Source organism: Moschus berezovskii, chromosome 6, assembly GCF_049115385.1.
Source record: "Moschus berezovskii isolate FMDL1 chromosome 6, NW_MosBer_1.0, whole genome shotgun sequence".
Lineage (NCBI taxonomy): Eukaryota > Metazoa > Chordata > Mammalia > Artiodactyla > Moschidae > Moschus > Moschus berezovskii.
The window spans coordinates 31,361,374-31,379,406 of NC_142465.1; the positions used below are offsets into that span (position 1 = coordinate 31,361,374).

Genomic DNA, 18,033 nt, shown 5'->3' on the forward strand with positions numbered 1-18,033 from the left:
GCTGTCTGGGGCTTGTCTGTCCTGCCCAGAGAACAGAGACTGTCAGCTGATTAACTCAGTGATGGTTAGGCAGCAACAACCACATGCTCACAATATCTCAATCTTGCCGAAAGCACATTCGTTCAGTACCATCACCACTGTAGGCTTTGGCTCTTACTCTTCTCCGGAGGAAAGCTGGAGGGACTCTGTGAGTAGCTCCCAGCAGGACCCAGCTCCCAGCAGCTGTCTGTTGCCCAGCCCCTCCCCTAATGCTACTGTGCCCCCTGCCAACTCTGCGGGGCAGGCAGCATGTGTTCAGTGGAGAGGTCTTGGGCTTCACAATAGGTTTAAATCCCGACTCTACCGCTTGCTAGCTGACCTTGGGCAAATTACTTAGCCTCTTTGGGCCTCACTTTCCTCCTTTGTAAGGGGACAACAGAGGATGAGACAGAGGATGGTTGATGGCATCACCGACTCAATGGACATGAGTTCGAGCAAGCTCTGGGGATTGGTGATGGACGGGGAAGCCTAGCATGTTGCAGTCCACAGGGTCTCAGAGTCGGACATGACTGAGGGATTGAACTTCCTCCTTTGTCAAAACGGGTGTGATGGAAACGTGTGTAAAGCGTCCGGCTTAGAAGAGCCTTGGCAGGAACTACTTCCCTTACCTCTGGCGTCTGGTTCCCAGCTCATCGTCTTAGAGTGAGATGATTTCTCTTTCAGCCCTCACATCCCGTCATCCATAAAAACCCACATTTTCCTGCCAATAACAGAATATATATTCTTCTCCAGTGCACACGGAGCATTTTCTGGGATAAACCCTGTGTTAGGCCACAAAATAAATCTTGGAAGGCAGCTATGCTCACCCGTGTATCACCGATGCTGCACATAAAACAAGTCTTAGCAAACTCAAGAAGTCTTAAATAACACAGAGCGTCTTTGCTGACCACAATAGTATGAAACTAGAAACCAATAACAGAAGGAAAAGTGGAAAATTCATGAATACATGGCAATTAAACAGTACACTCCAAACAACTCCAATAACCAACAGATCAAAGAAGAAATTTAAAAATGGAAATAAAAAGTATCTGGAGACAAATGAAAATGGAAACACAACATACCAAAACTTATGAGATGCAGCAAGAGCAGTTCTAAGAGGGAAATTGATAGCTATAAGCACATGTATTGAGAAAATAGAAAGAACCCAAATAAACATCTTAACTTTACACCTCAGGGAACTAGAAAAGCAACAGAGTAAGTCCAAATTTAGAAGAAGGAAGGAAATAATAAAGATTAGGAAATTAAATAGGAAACAGGAAAATAATAGAAAAGACAAAACCCTCAAGAATTCGATCTTTGAAAAGGTAAACAGAATTGACAACCTTTAGCTAGACTAACCAAGGGAAAAAGAAAAGGCCCAAATCAAGTAAATTGTTAAAGAAAGAGGAGACATTACAACTGAAACCACAAAAAATACATAGAATCAGACTTCCTGGGGGAACAGTGTGTAAGAATCTCCCTGCCAATGCAGGGGACATGGATTCGATCCCTGGTCTGGGTAGATTCCACATGCTGCAGAGCAACTAAGCCTGTGTGCCACAACTACTGAGCCCACGTGCTGCAGCTTTCGAAGCCCGTGCGTCTAGAGCCTGTGCTCCACAACAAGAGAAGCCATTGCACTGAGAAGCTCGCACATCACGCTGAAGAGTGGCCCCTACTCGTCATAACTCGATAAATCCCGTGCGAAGCAACGAAGACCCAGCTCAGTCAAAAGTAAATAAATAAAATTATAAAAAAGTACATAGGCTCATGAGAGGTTGTTATGAACGACTATACGCCAGTAAACTGGACAACCTAGAAGAAAGGGATAAATTCACTTACCAAGACTGAATCAGGAACAAACTGGAAATCTGAACCGATCAATTACCAGTAAGGATACTGAATCAGTAATTAAAAGTCTCCCAACAAGGAAAATTCCAGGACCAGATGGCTTCAATGGTAAATTTTTTACCAAATATTAAAGAAGAATTAATGCCAACCCATCTCAAACTTCTCCAAACCCCAAAGAGAAGGGAAAACTCCCAAACTCATTTCATGGGATTAGTATCAAAGCCAGATAAGCACACTACAAGGAAAGAAAACTACAGACAAATATCCCTGATGACTATAGAGAGAAAAAATTCCCAACAAAATACTAGAAAACTGAATTCCGCAGCACATTAAAAGGATAATACACCATGATCAGGTGGGATTCATCCCTGGGATGCAAGGTTGGCTCAACATACACAAATCAGTAAGTGTGATGCATTAACAGAATAAAAAAATAAAAAATCATGATTATCTCTGTGTGCGTGCTTCGTGCTAAGTCTCTTCAGTCATGCCTGACTCTTTGCAACTATGGACTGCAGCCTGCCAGGCTCCTTTGTCCATGGGATTCTCCAGGCAAGAATACTGGAGGGTGCTGCCATGCCCTCCTCCAGGGAATCTTCCTGACCCAGGGATCTGCATCATCTCAATACCTGCAGAAAAAGCATTTGAAGAAATTCAACACCCACTCATGATAAGAATTATCAATGAACTAGAAAAGCATTTGAAGAAATTCAACACCCACTCATGATAAGAATTATCAATGAACTAGGTATAGAAGGAACATACCTCAGCATAATAAAAACCATTTATCACAAGCCCACAGCTAACCTCACACTTCAGGTAAAGGATCACAAGCTTTTCCTCCAAAATCAGGACAAAGGCAAGGATGCTCACTCTCACGATTCCGATTCAGCTAACTGGAAGTGGTAATCAGATATTTAAAAAAAATTGAACCTTAGTTAATTTACAGTGCTGTGTCAGTTTCAAATGTAAAGCAAAGTGATTCAGTTATACACATACACATATGTATATATCCTAACAGAGAAACAGTTTTATTGAAATTATATTTCACTTCAGTTCAGTTCAGTTGCTCAGTTGTGTCTGACTCTTTGCGACCTCATGGACTGCAGCACGACAGGCTTCCCTGTCCATCACCAACTCCTGGAGCTTGCTCAAACTCATGTCCATCGAGTCGGTGATGCTGTCAAACCATCTTACTCTCTGTCCCCTTCGCCTCCTGCCTTCAATCTTTCCCAGCATCAGGGTCTTTTCCAATAAGTCAGTTCTTTGCATCAGGTGGCCAAAGTACTGGAGTTTCAGTGTCAGCATCAGTCCTTCCAGTGAATATTCAGGACTGATTGCCTTTAGGATTGACAGTCTCTGCCATCAGGAAGCTTCCATAATAAGCCTCTTATCCTTATCCATCAGAGGGCAGACAGAATGAAAACCACAATCACAGAAAACTAATCAAACCAATCACATGGACCACAGCCTTGTATAACTCAATGAAACTATGAGCCATGCTGTGTAGTCTCCATGGTGGAGACTTCTGACAAAACGTGGTCCTCTGGAGAAGAGAATGGCAAACCACTTCAATATTCTTGCCTTGAGAACCCCATGAACAATATGAAAAGGCAAAAAGATATGAAATTATATTTAGGACTTAAAAAATAGAAGCAGTTTCATCATATAACAAAACTCAAAGATTATACTATGGGCCAGGAAGATCCACTAAGGACAAACTGTTATGTTACTTAGAAATACTTGTGTAAATCTGGGAATGGCCCAGACACAGGGGTTTTTCAGGCTGAATTTCTGGAGACTCAGGACCCCAGCTGCTGCTCTCAAGAGGTCTGGGAAAGGCCAGCAGGCAAGAAATTTCATAGTTCCCTCCTCTGCACCAATCAGAGCATCTCCTCTTTTACTTGTTTTACAAATGGGGCTGTGCATTTGTTTTTGATGACAAGAATGGTTTTGCTGCCAGAACATGTTGGGTTACCCCTGCTGACACATGCCTAGGGGGTAGGGGAGACCAGAAATGCTTTCTGCCCCTGGGAAAGGGGAGACTTTGTGCACAGACCCTGCTTCCCGATTCTAAGGGCTCCCCACCCTCTCTCTGCCCTCACTGTCCCCGTCCTGAAATGCTGACTGGTCCTTTCTGTAGAGTTTCTGATCCCCAAGTTGGCTCTGGCTCCCTACGGAGTGACTCAGGGGTGGCTGAGGCTGGGTGACTGAACAGGGTGAGGGCACCAACCCGGTCAGGGCAGGCAGGGGTGCTTTCCCACACCGCACACCAGGTTTGGGGCTAAGAGTAAAAGACTTGGGATCCCCGTAATCCCAGGACTGAATGCCAGGGCTTGCCTTCCTCACCCACAAAGCCCCAGGCAAACACACCCTCCACTCTCTCCACACCCCTGTCAGCTGTTCATCCCTCTTTGACAAGATGGGGAACGGCTGCCAGTTGAGGAAGGGTCACAAGGACGAGTGGAAGCTGTGGAGGTGGGGCAGGGAACTGGAGTTTAGCTGCTGCTGCCAGCTAGAGTCACCTGGTCCAGTTTCCTGCCTCTGGCCCAGGGCTGCAGGAGGCATCCTTCCCTTTTTCACGGGTGGAAACTCTTCTTTGCCTTTCTGCTTTGGGGGAAAGGGCTCTCTTGTACACTGAGGGCATGCTGCCTTGAGTTTTTCAGGCTGTAGTCCGAGGATTTTGTAAACTTCTGGGAATTCTGACTTTATAATGAGCCACAGAATAGGGCTCTAGTCTAGAACTTTCTGTTTGGTTTGGGTTTATTGTAGGATTTGTCATTTAGCTAATTTGGACTTAGTTGGAGGACACAGAATTGGCCCCCCACGACAGGGTCCTATCTTATTGGGTACTTGTAAGGACAGGGCCACATGATCCGATCAACACTCCTTGGCAAAAGCAAGGACAGAACATTTAGAGTGCTGGCTGAGGCCCTGTAGCTGCTCTGGTGGACCACAAGCTATAGGTCAAAGTTCCCGTGTAATTGTTTTTCCTGCAGATTCTGATATAAAGCATTGGGGTGTAGAGATCAGGGTCACAGGCTTTGAAGTCAGATGGCCAGGACTGGCCACCTACCTCCACCACTTCCTGGCTGTGTGATCTTAGTTGAATTACATAACCTCTCTCAACCGTGGCTGTCTGTAGCTCTAAACAGCCTGGCGACCCCCTTTAGCTGGGCTGTTGTGAGGAGGGGAATTCTTACAAGAAAAGCACTCAGTGTCCAGCACATGATGGCAGTTCCCTGGGAGAGTAACTGTTACCTGGAAAGCCAGGCAGCCTTTCCCTCATCTTTCTTTCTGAGGGATGACCTCTGCCTCAACTTAGGGTTTGTGTGATGAGAAGTACCTCCATTGAGGATCCATGGCTTGGGTGTCCCATGGGCACAAAATAAGATTGGTTATATATTACAGATTATTTCCCTTAAAGTCCCTTCCACCTCCGTTGGCTTTCTGTTTTAGACACACCTTAAGGACACAGCATTCTCTTGTATTGGGGTGTCAGAGCTATAGACTATAAGACACCACGGACACATCACAAGACACCATGGGGCTACATCTCTGGGGAGGAAAACCCTCCTTCTAGCCTACAAAGGTCCTCGTCAACCCCTAGGGGCAGCCAGGAGGATGGAGCCATGAGTGGGAGGTGAGGCAGGTGAGGGGTCTGAGCCCTGGGTTCTGCCCCTTCCCACCCTTGGGGCAGAAAAGCAGACAATCAGACCTCAGCTCCCCTAGAGGGTGGCTGAGGTGTTCCCTGCTCCTTCAGCTACAGCTTCAGCCATGCCCACTAGGATGGAAATTGGTAAACCCTGGCATACTTGTGCCCTCAGAGTCCCCTTAACCTGAACTGTTGGTTCAAGGTTTGCTCAGGTGCCCAAATCTAGATTGACTGCTGCATAAATTAGACAAACCGACTTTATATCAGGCAGGATGGTATGGGTGTGAGGCCAGGGAGGGCAGAGTCTTTGGGACTAGACTGATGTCACTTGGGGTCCTAGCTCCACCACTGTTTGACCCTGGGGGCTATTTCACCTCTCCGGGGTCTTCCAAGTCATCATTTGTAAGCATGGTTGTGATGCTGACTACAGAGAGCTTCTAGAAAGATAACATGATCACAAGTATATAAAGCAGTCAGCACAGAGCCTGGCACAAAGCTGGCACTCCATAAATACTCATTGAGAGGATGAAAGGATGTGCAGCCCTGACCCTCACAGGAGATGGTCCTAGCTCTAGAATGACCCTCTACTACAGGTGGATGGACCATGGCTCGGGCTTTCTCCAGTGGACCTTTGATGGAGCCCCGGTGGAGGGGGGTGTCTCCTGTCCTCCCCGCCATAGCCCTTCCAACTGCTCATTTACTTAGAGGCCATCTGGGCAGGTGCATAGAGAGCCCAGCAAAGGCAGAGGTAGATGGGGACAGAGGTGAGGCGTGGATGAGGAGTGGAGGAAGAGCAGGGCAGGGAGGGGCAGTGAGGGTGGGGGTGGGGAGAGAGGCGCTGGCTGGAGGAGAGGGCTCCCAGCCAGTCCAGTCTTCCTGCAGCCTGGTTCCCATGACCTGGATCCATGCAGCGCCTTCTCATCCCACAGGCCTCCTCAGTCTCCTTGCATGGAAGGGGCTGCTCATTTTTTTTTTCTTTTCTTTTAATTATTTTTGGCCACACTGGGTCTGCGTTCCTGTGAGGGCTTTCTCTAGTTGCAGCAAGTCAGGGCTACTCTTCGTTGCAGTGTGAGGGTTTCTCATTGTGGTGGCTTTTCCTGTTGCGGAGCCTGGGCTCTAGAGTACAGGCTCAGCAGTTATGGCACACGGGCTTAGTTGCTCCGTAGCGTGTGGGATTGTCTTGGACCAGGGATCGAACCCTTGTCCTCTGCACTGGCAGGCAGATTCTTAGCCTCTGGACCTCCAGGGAAGTTTAGGGCTGCTCGATTTTGCAGTGGTCAGCTTTCATTTAGTCAGGGTCAGCTCGGGCCTGTGGGAATCATGAATGCCCTCTTCAATGTCATTCCCCAGATTCGGAATAGCAGTTTTATTAGAGATTGAGAAGAGAGATGAAGAGTCATCTGATTTCTCCTCAAAAGTGGCAACACTGAAGCCTGGGCAGGATGTAAGAATGTCTCCTGACCTACTGTGTCCCAGGCACTGTAGGTACATCATCTCATGATCTATGAGATCATCTATGATCTATGGGTTATGAGAGGTTAGGTGACCTGCCCGAGACTGCACAGCCAGTTAGTAGCAACAGGTGGGATTTGAACACAGATCCACTGCACTCAGTGGGAAAGACTTTAAATTCGAGCTTAAGACTAGGGTATTGTATTTGAAAACATTGTTCTGAGAAGGGGCTCATAGGTTTCATTATTCTGCCAAAGCGATTTCCTATCACCCCATTGTTCCAGCTCCTGCCCCAAATGCTGAGACTGCTATGGGAAAACAGAACCTGGCCTGTCCTGGTGAGCCAAGCAAACAACTGGCAGCAAATGGAGTAGCACAGCACACACAATCAGGACCCAGCCTGGAGAATGCTGACTTAGAATCTGGTAAATGCAGGCTGGAGTCCCAAGAAGGAATGTAAGTCCTGAGAGCCTGAGGCAGAGTCACCCGTATTTCACCTCCAGCTCCATGCCTGTCAGATAGTAGGTTTTCAATAATTGTGTATCAAGTCAAACTGAGTCTTTTTAAAAACTATTTATTTTTGGCTGCCCTGGGTCTTTGTTGCTGTGCACAGGCTTTCTCTAATTACAGAGAGCTGGGACTACTCTTTGTTGGGGTGTGTGGGCTTCTTGTTGCAGTGGCTTCTCTTGTTGCAGAGCATGGGCTCTAGAGCATGTGGGCTTCAGTAGTTGCGGTTCATGGACTCTAGAGCTCAGGCTCAGTAATTGTGGTACACAGGCTTGTAGTCTGGTGGCATGTGGAATCTCCCTGGACCACTGTCCCACCTAGGAAGTCCCAAGCTGCGTCCTAATCTACAGGCTTGGAAGTCTAGAAGGCTGGACTATGGATTTCCCCTTTTGTATATACGTGTGTGTGCTTGTTAGTTGTTTAGTCGTGTCTGACTCTAGATGACCCCATGGACTGTAGCCTACCAGGCTTCTCTGTCCATGGGATTCTCCAGGCAAGAATACTGGAGTGGATTTCCATGCCCTCCTCCAAGGGATCTTCCTGACCCAGGGGTTGAACCTGGGTTTCCTGCACTGCAGGCGGACTCTTTAGCATCTGAGACACCGGGGACGCCCTTTCAGGGCCAAGTGCACAGAGGAATAGTAATACTAGTGACAAATACATGTGCAGTCTCTGACCGGTTACAAAGCCCTCATTCCTTGTAATCTCAGGATCTTGACAGAGGTGAAGGCAAATATTTGTATTATTTCCAATTTATGGGTGAAGCAACTGAGCACCAGAGAATGACTAGCTGCAGGTTTGCAAAGCGTGCATTTGAGGTCAGCCTCTCAGGTTCCAAATCCTGTGGAGTGAGTGACAGAGCGACGGTTGTCTTGTCTGGAGAGGGGGGGGCCCTGGAGGCTGGTGAGATTAGAGTGCAGTGTCGGGTGGGGGGGGCAGTTGTGACCCAGGAGGCCCTGGGACACTGGTTCAGCTTCTCGGGGAAGAGAGTGTGCCCTCCGAATGACTTCTGTAGGTGTGTTTGTGACATGTTCAGCAGGTGCAAGAAGGATGGGCCAGTGCCAAAGGCCAAGCCCAGAGATGTTTCAGATTTTTCCCTTTATGCCCCTGCAACCAAGCCCTGCTCTCCAGCACATATAAGAGACCCAGGCTGGCGCTGATGCAGTCAGTGTCCTGGCCCCTCTCGCTTCTCCCTGACGACTCTGAGCTTGCTCCTCTCTCTCCAGTCATGATCGCCAGACAGCAGTGTGTCCGAGGCGGGCCCCGTGGCTTTAGCTGCGGCTCGGCCATCGTAGGTGGGGTCAAGAAGGCTTCTTTCAGCTCGGTCTCCATGTCTGGGGGTGCAGGCCGCTGCTCCTCTGGGGGCTTTGGCAGCAGAAGCCTCTACAACCTCGGGGGGAACAAGAGCATCTCCATCAGCATGGCCGGGGGCCGGCAGGGTGCCGGCTTCGGGGCTGCAGGTGGCTTTGGTGCTGCTGGAGGTTTTGGGGCTGCTGGAGGTTTTGGCTCTGGTTTTGGCGCCGGCGGCTTTGGCGGTGGATTCGGGGGCTCCTTTGGTGGACGAGGTGGTGCTGGCTTTCCGGCCTGCCCTGCTGGAGGGATTCAGGAGGTCACTGTCAACCAGAGCCTGCTGACCCCACTCCATGTGGAGATCGACCCCGAGATCCAGAAGGTCCGGACTGAGGAGCGCGAGCAGATCAAGCTCCTCAACAACAAATTTGCCTCCTTCATCGACAAGGTGAGCGGCCCTTTGGTTTGATAAGGTGGTAGCAGCACTCAGGTTTCTGAGTCCCAGCATCTCATACCCAAGCCTGCTGCAGACTTGGGAAACCTGTCAATTTCTCTGGGCCTCTGTTTCCTACCTGGTTAAGGACAACCATTACTCTTTCTCTTTTGTCCTGTGCCTGGTGGGAAAATAGGCTGCTCAAAGCAGTTCAATGTTTGAATTTCCCCAAGGTTGCTATGTGCTTCTGGGCAAATCATTCAACTTTTCTGGGCCCAGTCACCCCAGCTATAAAGTGGGTTCATTGTTTCTCTGCTTTTTCTCTAGATTTTGGTTTCAGAAATAACATGGTTAATAATATAGTTAATTCATTCTAGTTAATATGATTGCTTAACTACTGGCATTTCCGATTTTGGAGCAGAAGAAAACCAGGCTGCTTTCTCAAATGAGAAAGAGACTGACTCCAGTGGCATGTTCTAGGCCTCATGAGGACCTCAGAAGGTCATTGCGTTCATCCTTCTGACTTTGGGCAAAATTGCTCATTTTGGGGTCTTTTTGAAGAGGGAGTGGGCTGAATCTCTCTCTTTTTTTTTTTTTTTGTAGTCTACTTTCCTTCTCCATGCAAGGTCTAGAGGTTCAAGACTTTTATGCTGTATGCTATGTTTATGTGTGATGGATGATAGCAAACAGATTAGTTCCAGAGAGTCATTAATCCAAAGATGAATGACTGAATGGATGGGTGTAGCACATTTGGCCCAGGGTGCCCTGGTTCTCTGTGCAATGAAGTCTTAGTTCTCTTAGATGAATGGGGCAAGAAAGAACTATCTTGGAGTAGATTGAATGGGGATATTTGTTCTTGCTAGCTTGAAGAAATCCCTAGTAGCTTAAAAGGGCTTCATTGTGACTCTGGGACCTACAGATGTAAAAGTAAGACTGATGGTTGGGTGCTTATGTGTCTTATCTCCTATCATCGGTTTAAGTTCAAATCATGATCAGTCACGCTTATCTGCTTTCTTTTCTATTCTGAGGCACATAAAGTGGAAATGTCATGCTCTACCTTGGTTTATCTGGCTAGATCTCTTCCTAGAGGGAAAGTTCAGGGAAGGTCCCTTGCAGCACTGAGTCTATGAGACTCGGAATATGTCTAGGGCTTGATCTTAAACATTTCATATTCCACTGTGCACAGGTTCACAGGGACACACGAGGTCCATTTATAAGAAAGCTTGTTTAAAAACGTCTTCAGGGAGTTTATCATTCCTTTGCCTTGGGTGAGGTCACATTGAATGCAATAGCCCCTGGGCTCTGGTTGTATTTCCTGAATTTGTTTTATGATTTCATAGAAATTCAATGTTCTTCTCAGCAACTCTTCCTAGGGCTTCTGGACCCCTGTGGTCCAGTTGTTCTTGCTGCACAGTCAGGCCCCGATGCGTGGGATCTGCTCTGTTCTTCCCAACACATGTTGGCCCACTTGCTTCCGTGGAGGGGGGTTGCCATATTGACTCCAGCAGATGGTGCCTGAAGTTGTAAGGTGGTGGTCTTACTCCGATGGCTCTTGGGCTGCCAGGTTGGCTTGGAATGACTGGGTTGGTGTGGTCCAGCCCTTCTGCCAGTTTCAGGCTCTCATCAGTCGGTTGGTGACTTTGTTGAATACAGGTGCGGTTCTTAGAGCAGCAGAACAAGGTGCTAGAGACCAAGTGGAAACTCCTCCAGCAGCAGACGACTACCACATCTGTCAAAAACCTTGAGCCCTTCTTTGAGGCCTACCTCAGTGCCCTGAGGAAGCAGGTGGACACTTTAGCCAACGACAAAGGACGCCTGCAGTCTGAGCTGAAGATAATGCAGGACAGCGTGGAGGACTACAAGACCAAGTATGGAGGGAGCAGATGCCATCCAACAAACCTGTCTGACTGAGTCCCGGCCCCGGGGCTCCTCTTCAGTCATTTAGCATCCCAGGCTCAGAAGAGACCCTGAAGAGTCAGGGGTGACCTCCAGTCTGTTCTCCTGCATCTACATGGTCACTGTTTAAAATAGGATGTTGCCAGCTCTAAGCTGCCCCAAACAGAAAATGAGTGATAGATTCAGGGAGCTGAGCTTGGCATATACCAAACAGATGAAAAGTAACACAGCAGGGTGAGAAGAATACAGGCTGTAAAGAGAGATGGACCTGCTTGGCATATGATTCCTCCACTTGCTAAGCTGTGTCATCTTGGCTGACTTGCTTAACCTCTCTGAATCTTAGTTTTCTTCATCTTTATTATTATTATTTATTGGCAGCACTGTGCAGACTGTGGGATCTTAGTTCCCTGACCTAGGATCAAACTCATGCCCCTCTGCAGAGGGAGTGCAGAGTCTTAACCAGTGGACCACCAAGGAAGTCCTTCTTCATCTTTAAAATGGGAATAATAGCTCCACCTTATAGGCTGAGAGAATTAAATGGCATTAAATGAGATAGAGAAAGCAGGTAGCATAGTGCTGGGCACACAATGATCATTGAATGCATAGTAGCTCTTAGTATGCTCATTATGGGATGAAACTGAGAAAAATACCAGCTGCCTCCCTTGATTCACTCTCATACCAAAGAAAAAGAACTGGAGCTTTGGCAACTCTCGTAAGAATTAGTCCACCTAATGGCCAAAGGACAGCTCTTCTACTGAAATAAAATCAACCAGATCATGCTTGTTCTCCTCACATCTTATCTCTTGCAAACAGTCTTTTTAAAATTTGGTTTTCACTCCTCTGAATAAACTAGAATCTAGACTGGTATCTCAAACAAGGTCATTATTCAGCAAATGTATGAAACTAATATCTGCATGAACACAGGAAAATGTAGCCAATTAGGTGGATGTTTTCCAATAGATGTTTAAAAGCCAGCAGGAAAGAGTGAGAAACACTAGCTCCCTGTGGAGCTGTTGTCTTTTCTTTCTCATCTTCCCACTCCCAGGTATGAAGATGAAATCAACAAACGCACAGCTGCTGAAAATGACTTTGTGGTCCTCAAGAAGGTGAGGGTTGAAGGAGGGTAGGGATGTGCTCCCAATTCCCTCAGGAGTGGTCTTTGGCTTGAATTATGGGTTTGGTTCATCCTGACCTTTCCCCTTGCCCCCCACCGCCACCCTTCCTTGGTACTATCCGGATCTCACTGAACTAGGAATTGAGGCTGTGAAAAAAGCCCATATGGATAATTAACTTCCCTGTCTACAGGTAGCTTTAGGGGCAGAACAGGCCAAATAAGCTGAGGCCCTCACCACCTCACCTGGTGCTACCTTTGTGTGTCACATAATGCCCCCTGCCCCTCATTGGAATGCTTGTACCTTGTCTCTTATCCTCCCTTCTCCTCTGCAGGATGTGGATGCTGCCTACATGAACAAGGTGGAGCTGGAGGCCAAGGTGGATGCCCTGAACGATGAGATCAACTTCCTGAGGGTCCTCTATGCTGCGGTGAGGACTCCATCTTCAACCCCCTCCATTCAGGGAAGGCCTCCACCTGTAAGGCTGCTGGTTGGAACTGACAGTCCTTTGAAAGTTCTCCAACTCCCTTACTTCAGGGCCATGGGCTCTCAGCAAGGTCATGGATAGAAAGGGTTGAAGTGAGAGATTCAACTGAAACCGAGAGCTTCTCTAAACCAGAGGTCGTCTTAGAGGATTAGATCTGAAGCTGGCGCGGGAGAGAAGTGATTGCCATCTAGCATTTCTCCAGTGAGACAGATCATTATCTTCCCTTCCTTGCCAACATACTTGAGCTTCCTGACCTAGAGTGACTTGTGGTCCCCAGGGAGCAGGGAAGACTACAGGCATTGCTCTTCTGTCCTGAGATGTCACCAACCACTTGATTTCTACATGGAAATCTATCCTTCCTCCTCTTCCATACGCTTTGGGAATGTCAAGTCTGCTCCCATCTGAACCTGTGGTGTGGCCATTTCCATGATGATGGTGGGTCTCTGGTGTCAGAGATTGGGGAAGACCCTCCAGTAGGCCTGATATGAGACATTTTCCCTGCAGGAGCTGTCCCAGATGCAGACCCAGGTCAGCGACACGTCTGTGGTCCTCTCCATGGACAACAACCGCAACCTGGATCTGGATAGCATCATTGCTGAGGTCCGGGCCCAGTATGAGGAGATCGCCCAGAGGAGCAAGGCCGAGGCCGAGGCCCTGTACCAGACCAAGGTGAGTGCTGGGGGTCTCTCCGGAATTGGTGGCTTCTTGGGCTCATCAGCTCGAGCCCAAGAGAAGTCAGAGGTAAACTGATTCTTCTGGGCATCACTGATCCTGCTCTGCCTGGAGATTACATGATATTTTGTATTACCCCTGCCACCTGTGGCTATTCTTGCTGAGTTCATTGGAGGATAGCCTTGACCCTTGCTTCCTTGGGTCTCAGGTCCAGCAGCTTCAGACCTCAGTGGACCAACATGGAGACAGCCTGAGGAACACCAAGAATGAGATTTCAGAGCTTAATAGGTTGATCCAGAGGCTGCGGGCTGAGATCGAGAACGTCAAGAAGCAGGTAAGTGTCATCTCTGCCCGAGAGCCTCACTACAGGGCCAGGGGCCCAAGATATGTCTCCAGAGTAGACAAGCAGACAAAGCGTCAGGCTGGAAGATCTTGAGCTGGTCTGCAGGGGATTTGTAGCTCTTTGCATAAGGAAATGGCAACCCACTGCAGTCTTCTTGCCCAGGAAATCCCATGGACAGAGGAGCTGGCAGGCTATAGTCCATGGGGTGGCAAAGAGTTGGACACGACTTAGTTACTGAAAACGAATAAGTCATACCCAACTCTTTTCAGCAGTAACCTAGTTAACATGATATGACACCCCAGTAAATAAGGTTTCTTGGCTCTTTTTCATTGTTTTTTTTCATTTTTGTTGAATCAGTCAGGTGGGGACATTGGTGGACTCTAGCTAGAGAAGGCAATGGCAAGCCACTCCAGTACTCTTGCCTAGAAAATCCCATGGACGGAGGAGCCTGGTAGGCTGCAGTCCATGGGGTCACTCAGTCAGATACGACTTTGCGACCTCACTTTCACTTTTCACTTTCACGCATTGGAGAAGGAAATGGCAACCCACTCCAGTGTTCTTGCCTGGAGAATCCCAGGGACGGGGGGGCCTGGTGGGCTGCTGTCTGTGGGGTTGCACAGAGTCGGACACGACTGAAGCGACTTAGCAGCAGCAGCAGCAGCAGGAGTGAATAAATGCATGAGTCAGGGAAGGTGGGGAGAAGGACAGACAGAATCCTAACATCCTAAGCCAAGTAAAGTGGCTACAGCAGAGGGGACAGATTTCAGGGTCTTGACAACAGGCCCCTAATGATTGACTGCCTGTCCTGTGCCGCTGTCTTCAGTGCCACACTCTGCAGGGATCTGTGGCCGACGCAGAGCAGCGTGGGGAGGTGGCCCTAAAAGATGCTTACAGTAAGCGCACGGAGCTAGAGGCCGCCCTGCAGAAGGCCAAGGAGGAGCTGGCCCGGGTGCTGCGAGAGTACCAGGAGCTCATGAGCGTCAAGCTGGCCCTGGACATCGAGATCGCCACCTACCGCAAGCTGCTGGAGGGCGAGGAGTGCCGGTGAGTGGGGAAGGCAGGGTGGGAACAGGGGAGATGGAGAGGGTCCAGAGCCATGGCCAGTCCAGGGTGCCTCTGCTGCACCGCTTGCTTCAGTGATGATGTGTTATAAACCGGGATGTTGTTACATGACAGGTTCACATTCAGGCCTCAATTCGGCTGCTTAACAAGGGGGAGGGTGCTTGCCATCAGCTTGTTGACTGAAGCGTGGCTCCAGGCTTGCTGAGGTTCACTGCTCTTTCTCTCCCCCACAGAATGTCTGGAGAATGCCAGAGTGCTGTGAGCATCTGTAAGTACTGTCTGCTCCCTGTTGTGGCCGTTTGTTCGCCCAGGTTTGGGGTGAGATTCCTGCTAACAATGCTGATGGAGTAACCTTGTCCTTGCCTTTTTGCCCGCAGCTGTGGTTGGCGGCGCTGCCGGCGCAGGAGGCCTCGGTGGAGGGTTAGGAGGCAGCTCTGGATTTGGCCTGGGCTCTGGCTCCTGTGCAGGAGGCCTCGGTGGAGGGTTAGGAGGCAGCTCCGGATTTGGCCTGGGTTCTGGCTCTGGAAGTGGCTTTGGATTCGGTGGTGGCATCGGCGGAAGTTCCAGTGGCAAGATCATCTCTACCACCACCCTGACCAAGAAATCCTTCCGATAAAGGAGATGGGGGCCCTGCAGCCCTCTGCGGCCAGCCTGTCCGGCCCTGGTGTCTCTGCTTCCTTCACCCTCACCTCCACTCTCCTCTCCTGGGGCTCGTCTTACCAGTGTCACCTCAGTGTCAGGACATGGACTCTGCTCTCTTAGAGTTTGGTAGCTTCCTGATTTGGGCTTGTGATCCAGCTGGAATGGGAGAGGTGTCGGCTGACTCTTTACCTCCCGTGGACAGAGGAGAATCCAACCAGGTGCCTCATCTCCAGGATTATCAGGGTCATGTGTCCCCTCCCAGCCCAACACTGCCTCCTACCAGATCCTGCATCTCCCTCTACATCAGGACCAAACTCCTTATCCATCACTGGGCAGCAAGCGACCCTGCAAGGTTGGGACAAGAACCCCTGCATACTCTGTCTACTCTTCTCCTTCCCTTTATCCATCTTCGGGTGAATCTTCAATAAAACACCTTTGTCATTCATCTTTGAGCAGTTGTGTTTTTCCTTGGGAGAAGTCCCCAGAATTCTGGTGAAAGGGAAAGAGACTGGGGCCCAAGGGATCTGTCTGTCCGTATTAAGGTCTTCTGCTAATATCTCAGATCTCTTTTCTTAAATTTCCCAGATTATTGGGAGAGAAGTGCAGTGTGTGGAGCCTGAAGGCTGCCTACAGAATAGGAGCACAGACTCAAAATAGCCAACAGTTTTACAGAGACCGCTCATTGCAGGCAAGCAGGGTAGTACCATCTCAGTGCTGAGACCCAGGCATCTGGCGGGAAAGGGTGCAAGTGTGGAGGCGTGGGGCATAGGGTAGGTATGGGGTCAGGCAGTCAGGGGTCTCCACTGAATATAGAACAAGAGGTTATGGCGCTTGTGGAGAGTTTATGCTTAGTGTCTAGCAAGGCCTCCTAGTCTTCACGGAACTCTAGGCACCGGCTCTCCCTCCAGGTCAGCAAGGCTTTCAGGAACTTGTTGGCACAATCAACAAGGTCACGGTTGTTGGATGGAGCAGTGAAAGCACGTTGCTCTAATAGAGCTCTCGTGCCGAGCTCACTTGCCCCTGTCCTCAGGTGACTCTGTCAGGGTTATCTGAATGGCTGCCCCTGTGTGGTGGGAGAGTAGAGGCAGTAGAGGATGCCTGATTGGGGCCAGCCCTGGAGGTTCCTGTTGGACATTCGGAGGTGGGGGTCTGGGTGTACAGCCTTTGTGGACCCTCTGTTTCTGGACCGATCCCATGATACCTGGAGCATTACCATCTTCCCTTCTTCAGTAGAAGTTCCCGTGTGCGGTCTGACCTGTATCCCTCTTGCTGTGTTTGCAGATTGCACTCCCCTCCCCCTCCACTGTCAGTTGGTGCCTCCCATCCTCCATTGCCAGGGAGAGTCTGCAGACTCCAATCGTTCCACATGGTACCTCCCAAGGGCCCTTACTATGTGCAGACTGAGGGCACACAGTTTGCCCAGGCCGGCCTCTGCTCACAGGCAGGCTTAGGGCAGCAGGGCAGAGCAGTGAAGGGTGCACCTCAAGGGCTTGTGCTCCCTGGTGGGGGCCTTCTACCAGAAACAGCCGCTGCCTGGGCTGGCTGGCTGCTCCTTCACAAGTTAATCTCCCCATTCTCCTGCGGCTCGCCCAGTGGGCAGAGCAGGAAGTCTTGGACTTCTTCCCCTCACTGCACCCCTCCCCTGGGAGGATGGTGAATAGGCCTTTTCCTGGAGCTTCTGGGGTGGAAGGAGGAGTCAAGGATTGAAAACAGGGGAGGGGCTTCTCAAGTTCACCCACCAGGAAGCTGCAGGTCACGGTGAGCCACCCCAGAAGCTGGGACCCAGAAGCCTGGCAGATTAATGCCTTTCTTGTGCTCAGAGCGGGCGGGAACACAGGAGTGACACTGTGGGGCTCTCAGCACCTCCTCAGTTGAATTTAACGACTTGCAAAGTTAGATTGTAGAGGAGACATGCACGTGTGTATCTTAGCATAGACATGTTTGTGTTTGTAGGCAAGCAGCTACGCAGGTGTGTTTTTAAAATTTGTTTAAGAAGACTCCTGTTTAACATAAAAGAGCACTTAGGGAGGTGGCTGAGGGACCTGTGACCCCTGCTGTGGCCCCTTCAGGATTCGGTGCTGGGGCAAAGGGAAGGGTGGGCCGAGAGAAAAAGTGCCACTTTAGCACCTGCTCCACCTTTTGCTGTGTTGAAGATGGGGACTCAACAGTAAACTTTCTCCCATGTTGGTGAGGTGGTGGAAGGGGACAGGCAGGTGAGCTGACAGAGGGCAGGACTCTACTCTTTTCTAAGAGGCAACCCTTTCTGCTAGGAAGTCTCCTGGAAGCCGTTCCACCCTCTTGGCTCACCCTGCTGCTCGGTCTCCCTGAGGCCTCCTGGGGCCTCCTTCTGATCACACTCCCTTCCCTGCACACTCTTCCAAGGCCTGCGGCCTTTCTCTCATCAGACCGGGAGCTTTCTGTCTGAAAATCCACAGTCTGAGAACTTCAGCTGGACAGGCATCTCTGCGGGGCTCGCTCCCTTGGGGAGGACATAGTTTCATGTGACTGTGGGTTCATGAGTATGGGGGTTGCTGGGGAGGCAGACATGCTAAGTTCAGACTTCCCAACTTTCAAGAGAGTTGCTCAGTCGTGTCTGACTCTATGTGACCCTAC

General features: G+C 49.6%; 1 protein-coding gene across 1 annotated transcript; it reads left to right on the forward strand.

Moving 5' to 3' along the window:
* Positions 1–8,628: 8,628 nt before the first annotated feature.
* Positions 8,629–15,865, forward strand: KRT4 (keratin 4). Its single transcript, XM_055395687.2, has 9 exons — positions 8,629–9,221; positions 10,860–11,074; positions 12,148–12,208; positions 12,549–12,644; positions 13,206–13,370; positions 13,582–13,707; positions 14,540–14,760; positions 15,012–15,046; positions 15,156–15,865. The coding sequence occupies exons 1-9, from the start codon at positions 8,643–8,645 to the stop codon at positions 15,392–15,394; spliced, it is 1,737 nt and encodes a 578-aa protein (XP_055251662.2). The 5' UTR covers positions 8,629–8,642; the 3' UTR covers positions 15,395–15,865.
* The last annotated feature ends 2,168 nt before the right edge of the window (positions 15,866–18,033 follow it).

Coding starts and splice junctions, on each gene's coding strand:
- KRT4 (XM_055395687.2), top strand. CDS start 8,643: ATGCAGTCAGTGTCCTGGCCCCTCTCGCTTCTCCCTGACGACTCTGAG. Junction 12,209..12,548: donor ACTTTGTGGTCCTCAAGAAG/GTGAGGGTTGAA, acceptor TCTCCTCTGCAG/GATGTGGATGCTGCCTACAT. Junction 13,708..14,539: donor TCGAGAACGTCAAGAAGCAG/GTAAGTGTCATC, acceptor CGCTGTCTTCAG/TGCCACACTCTGCAGGGATC.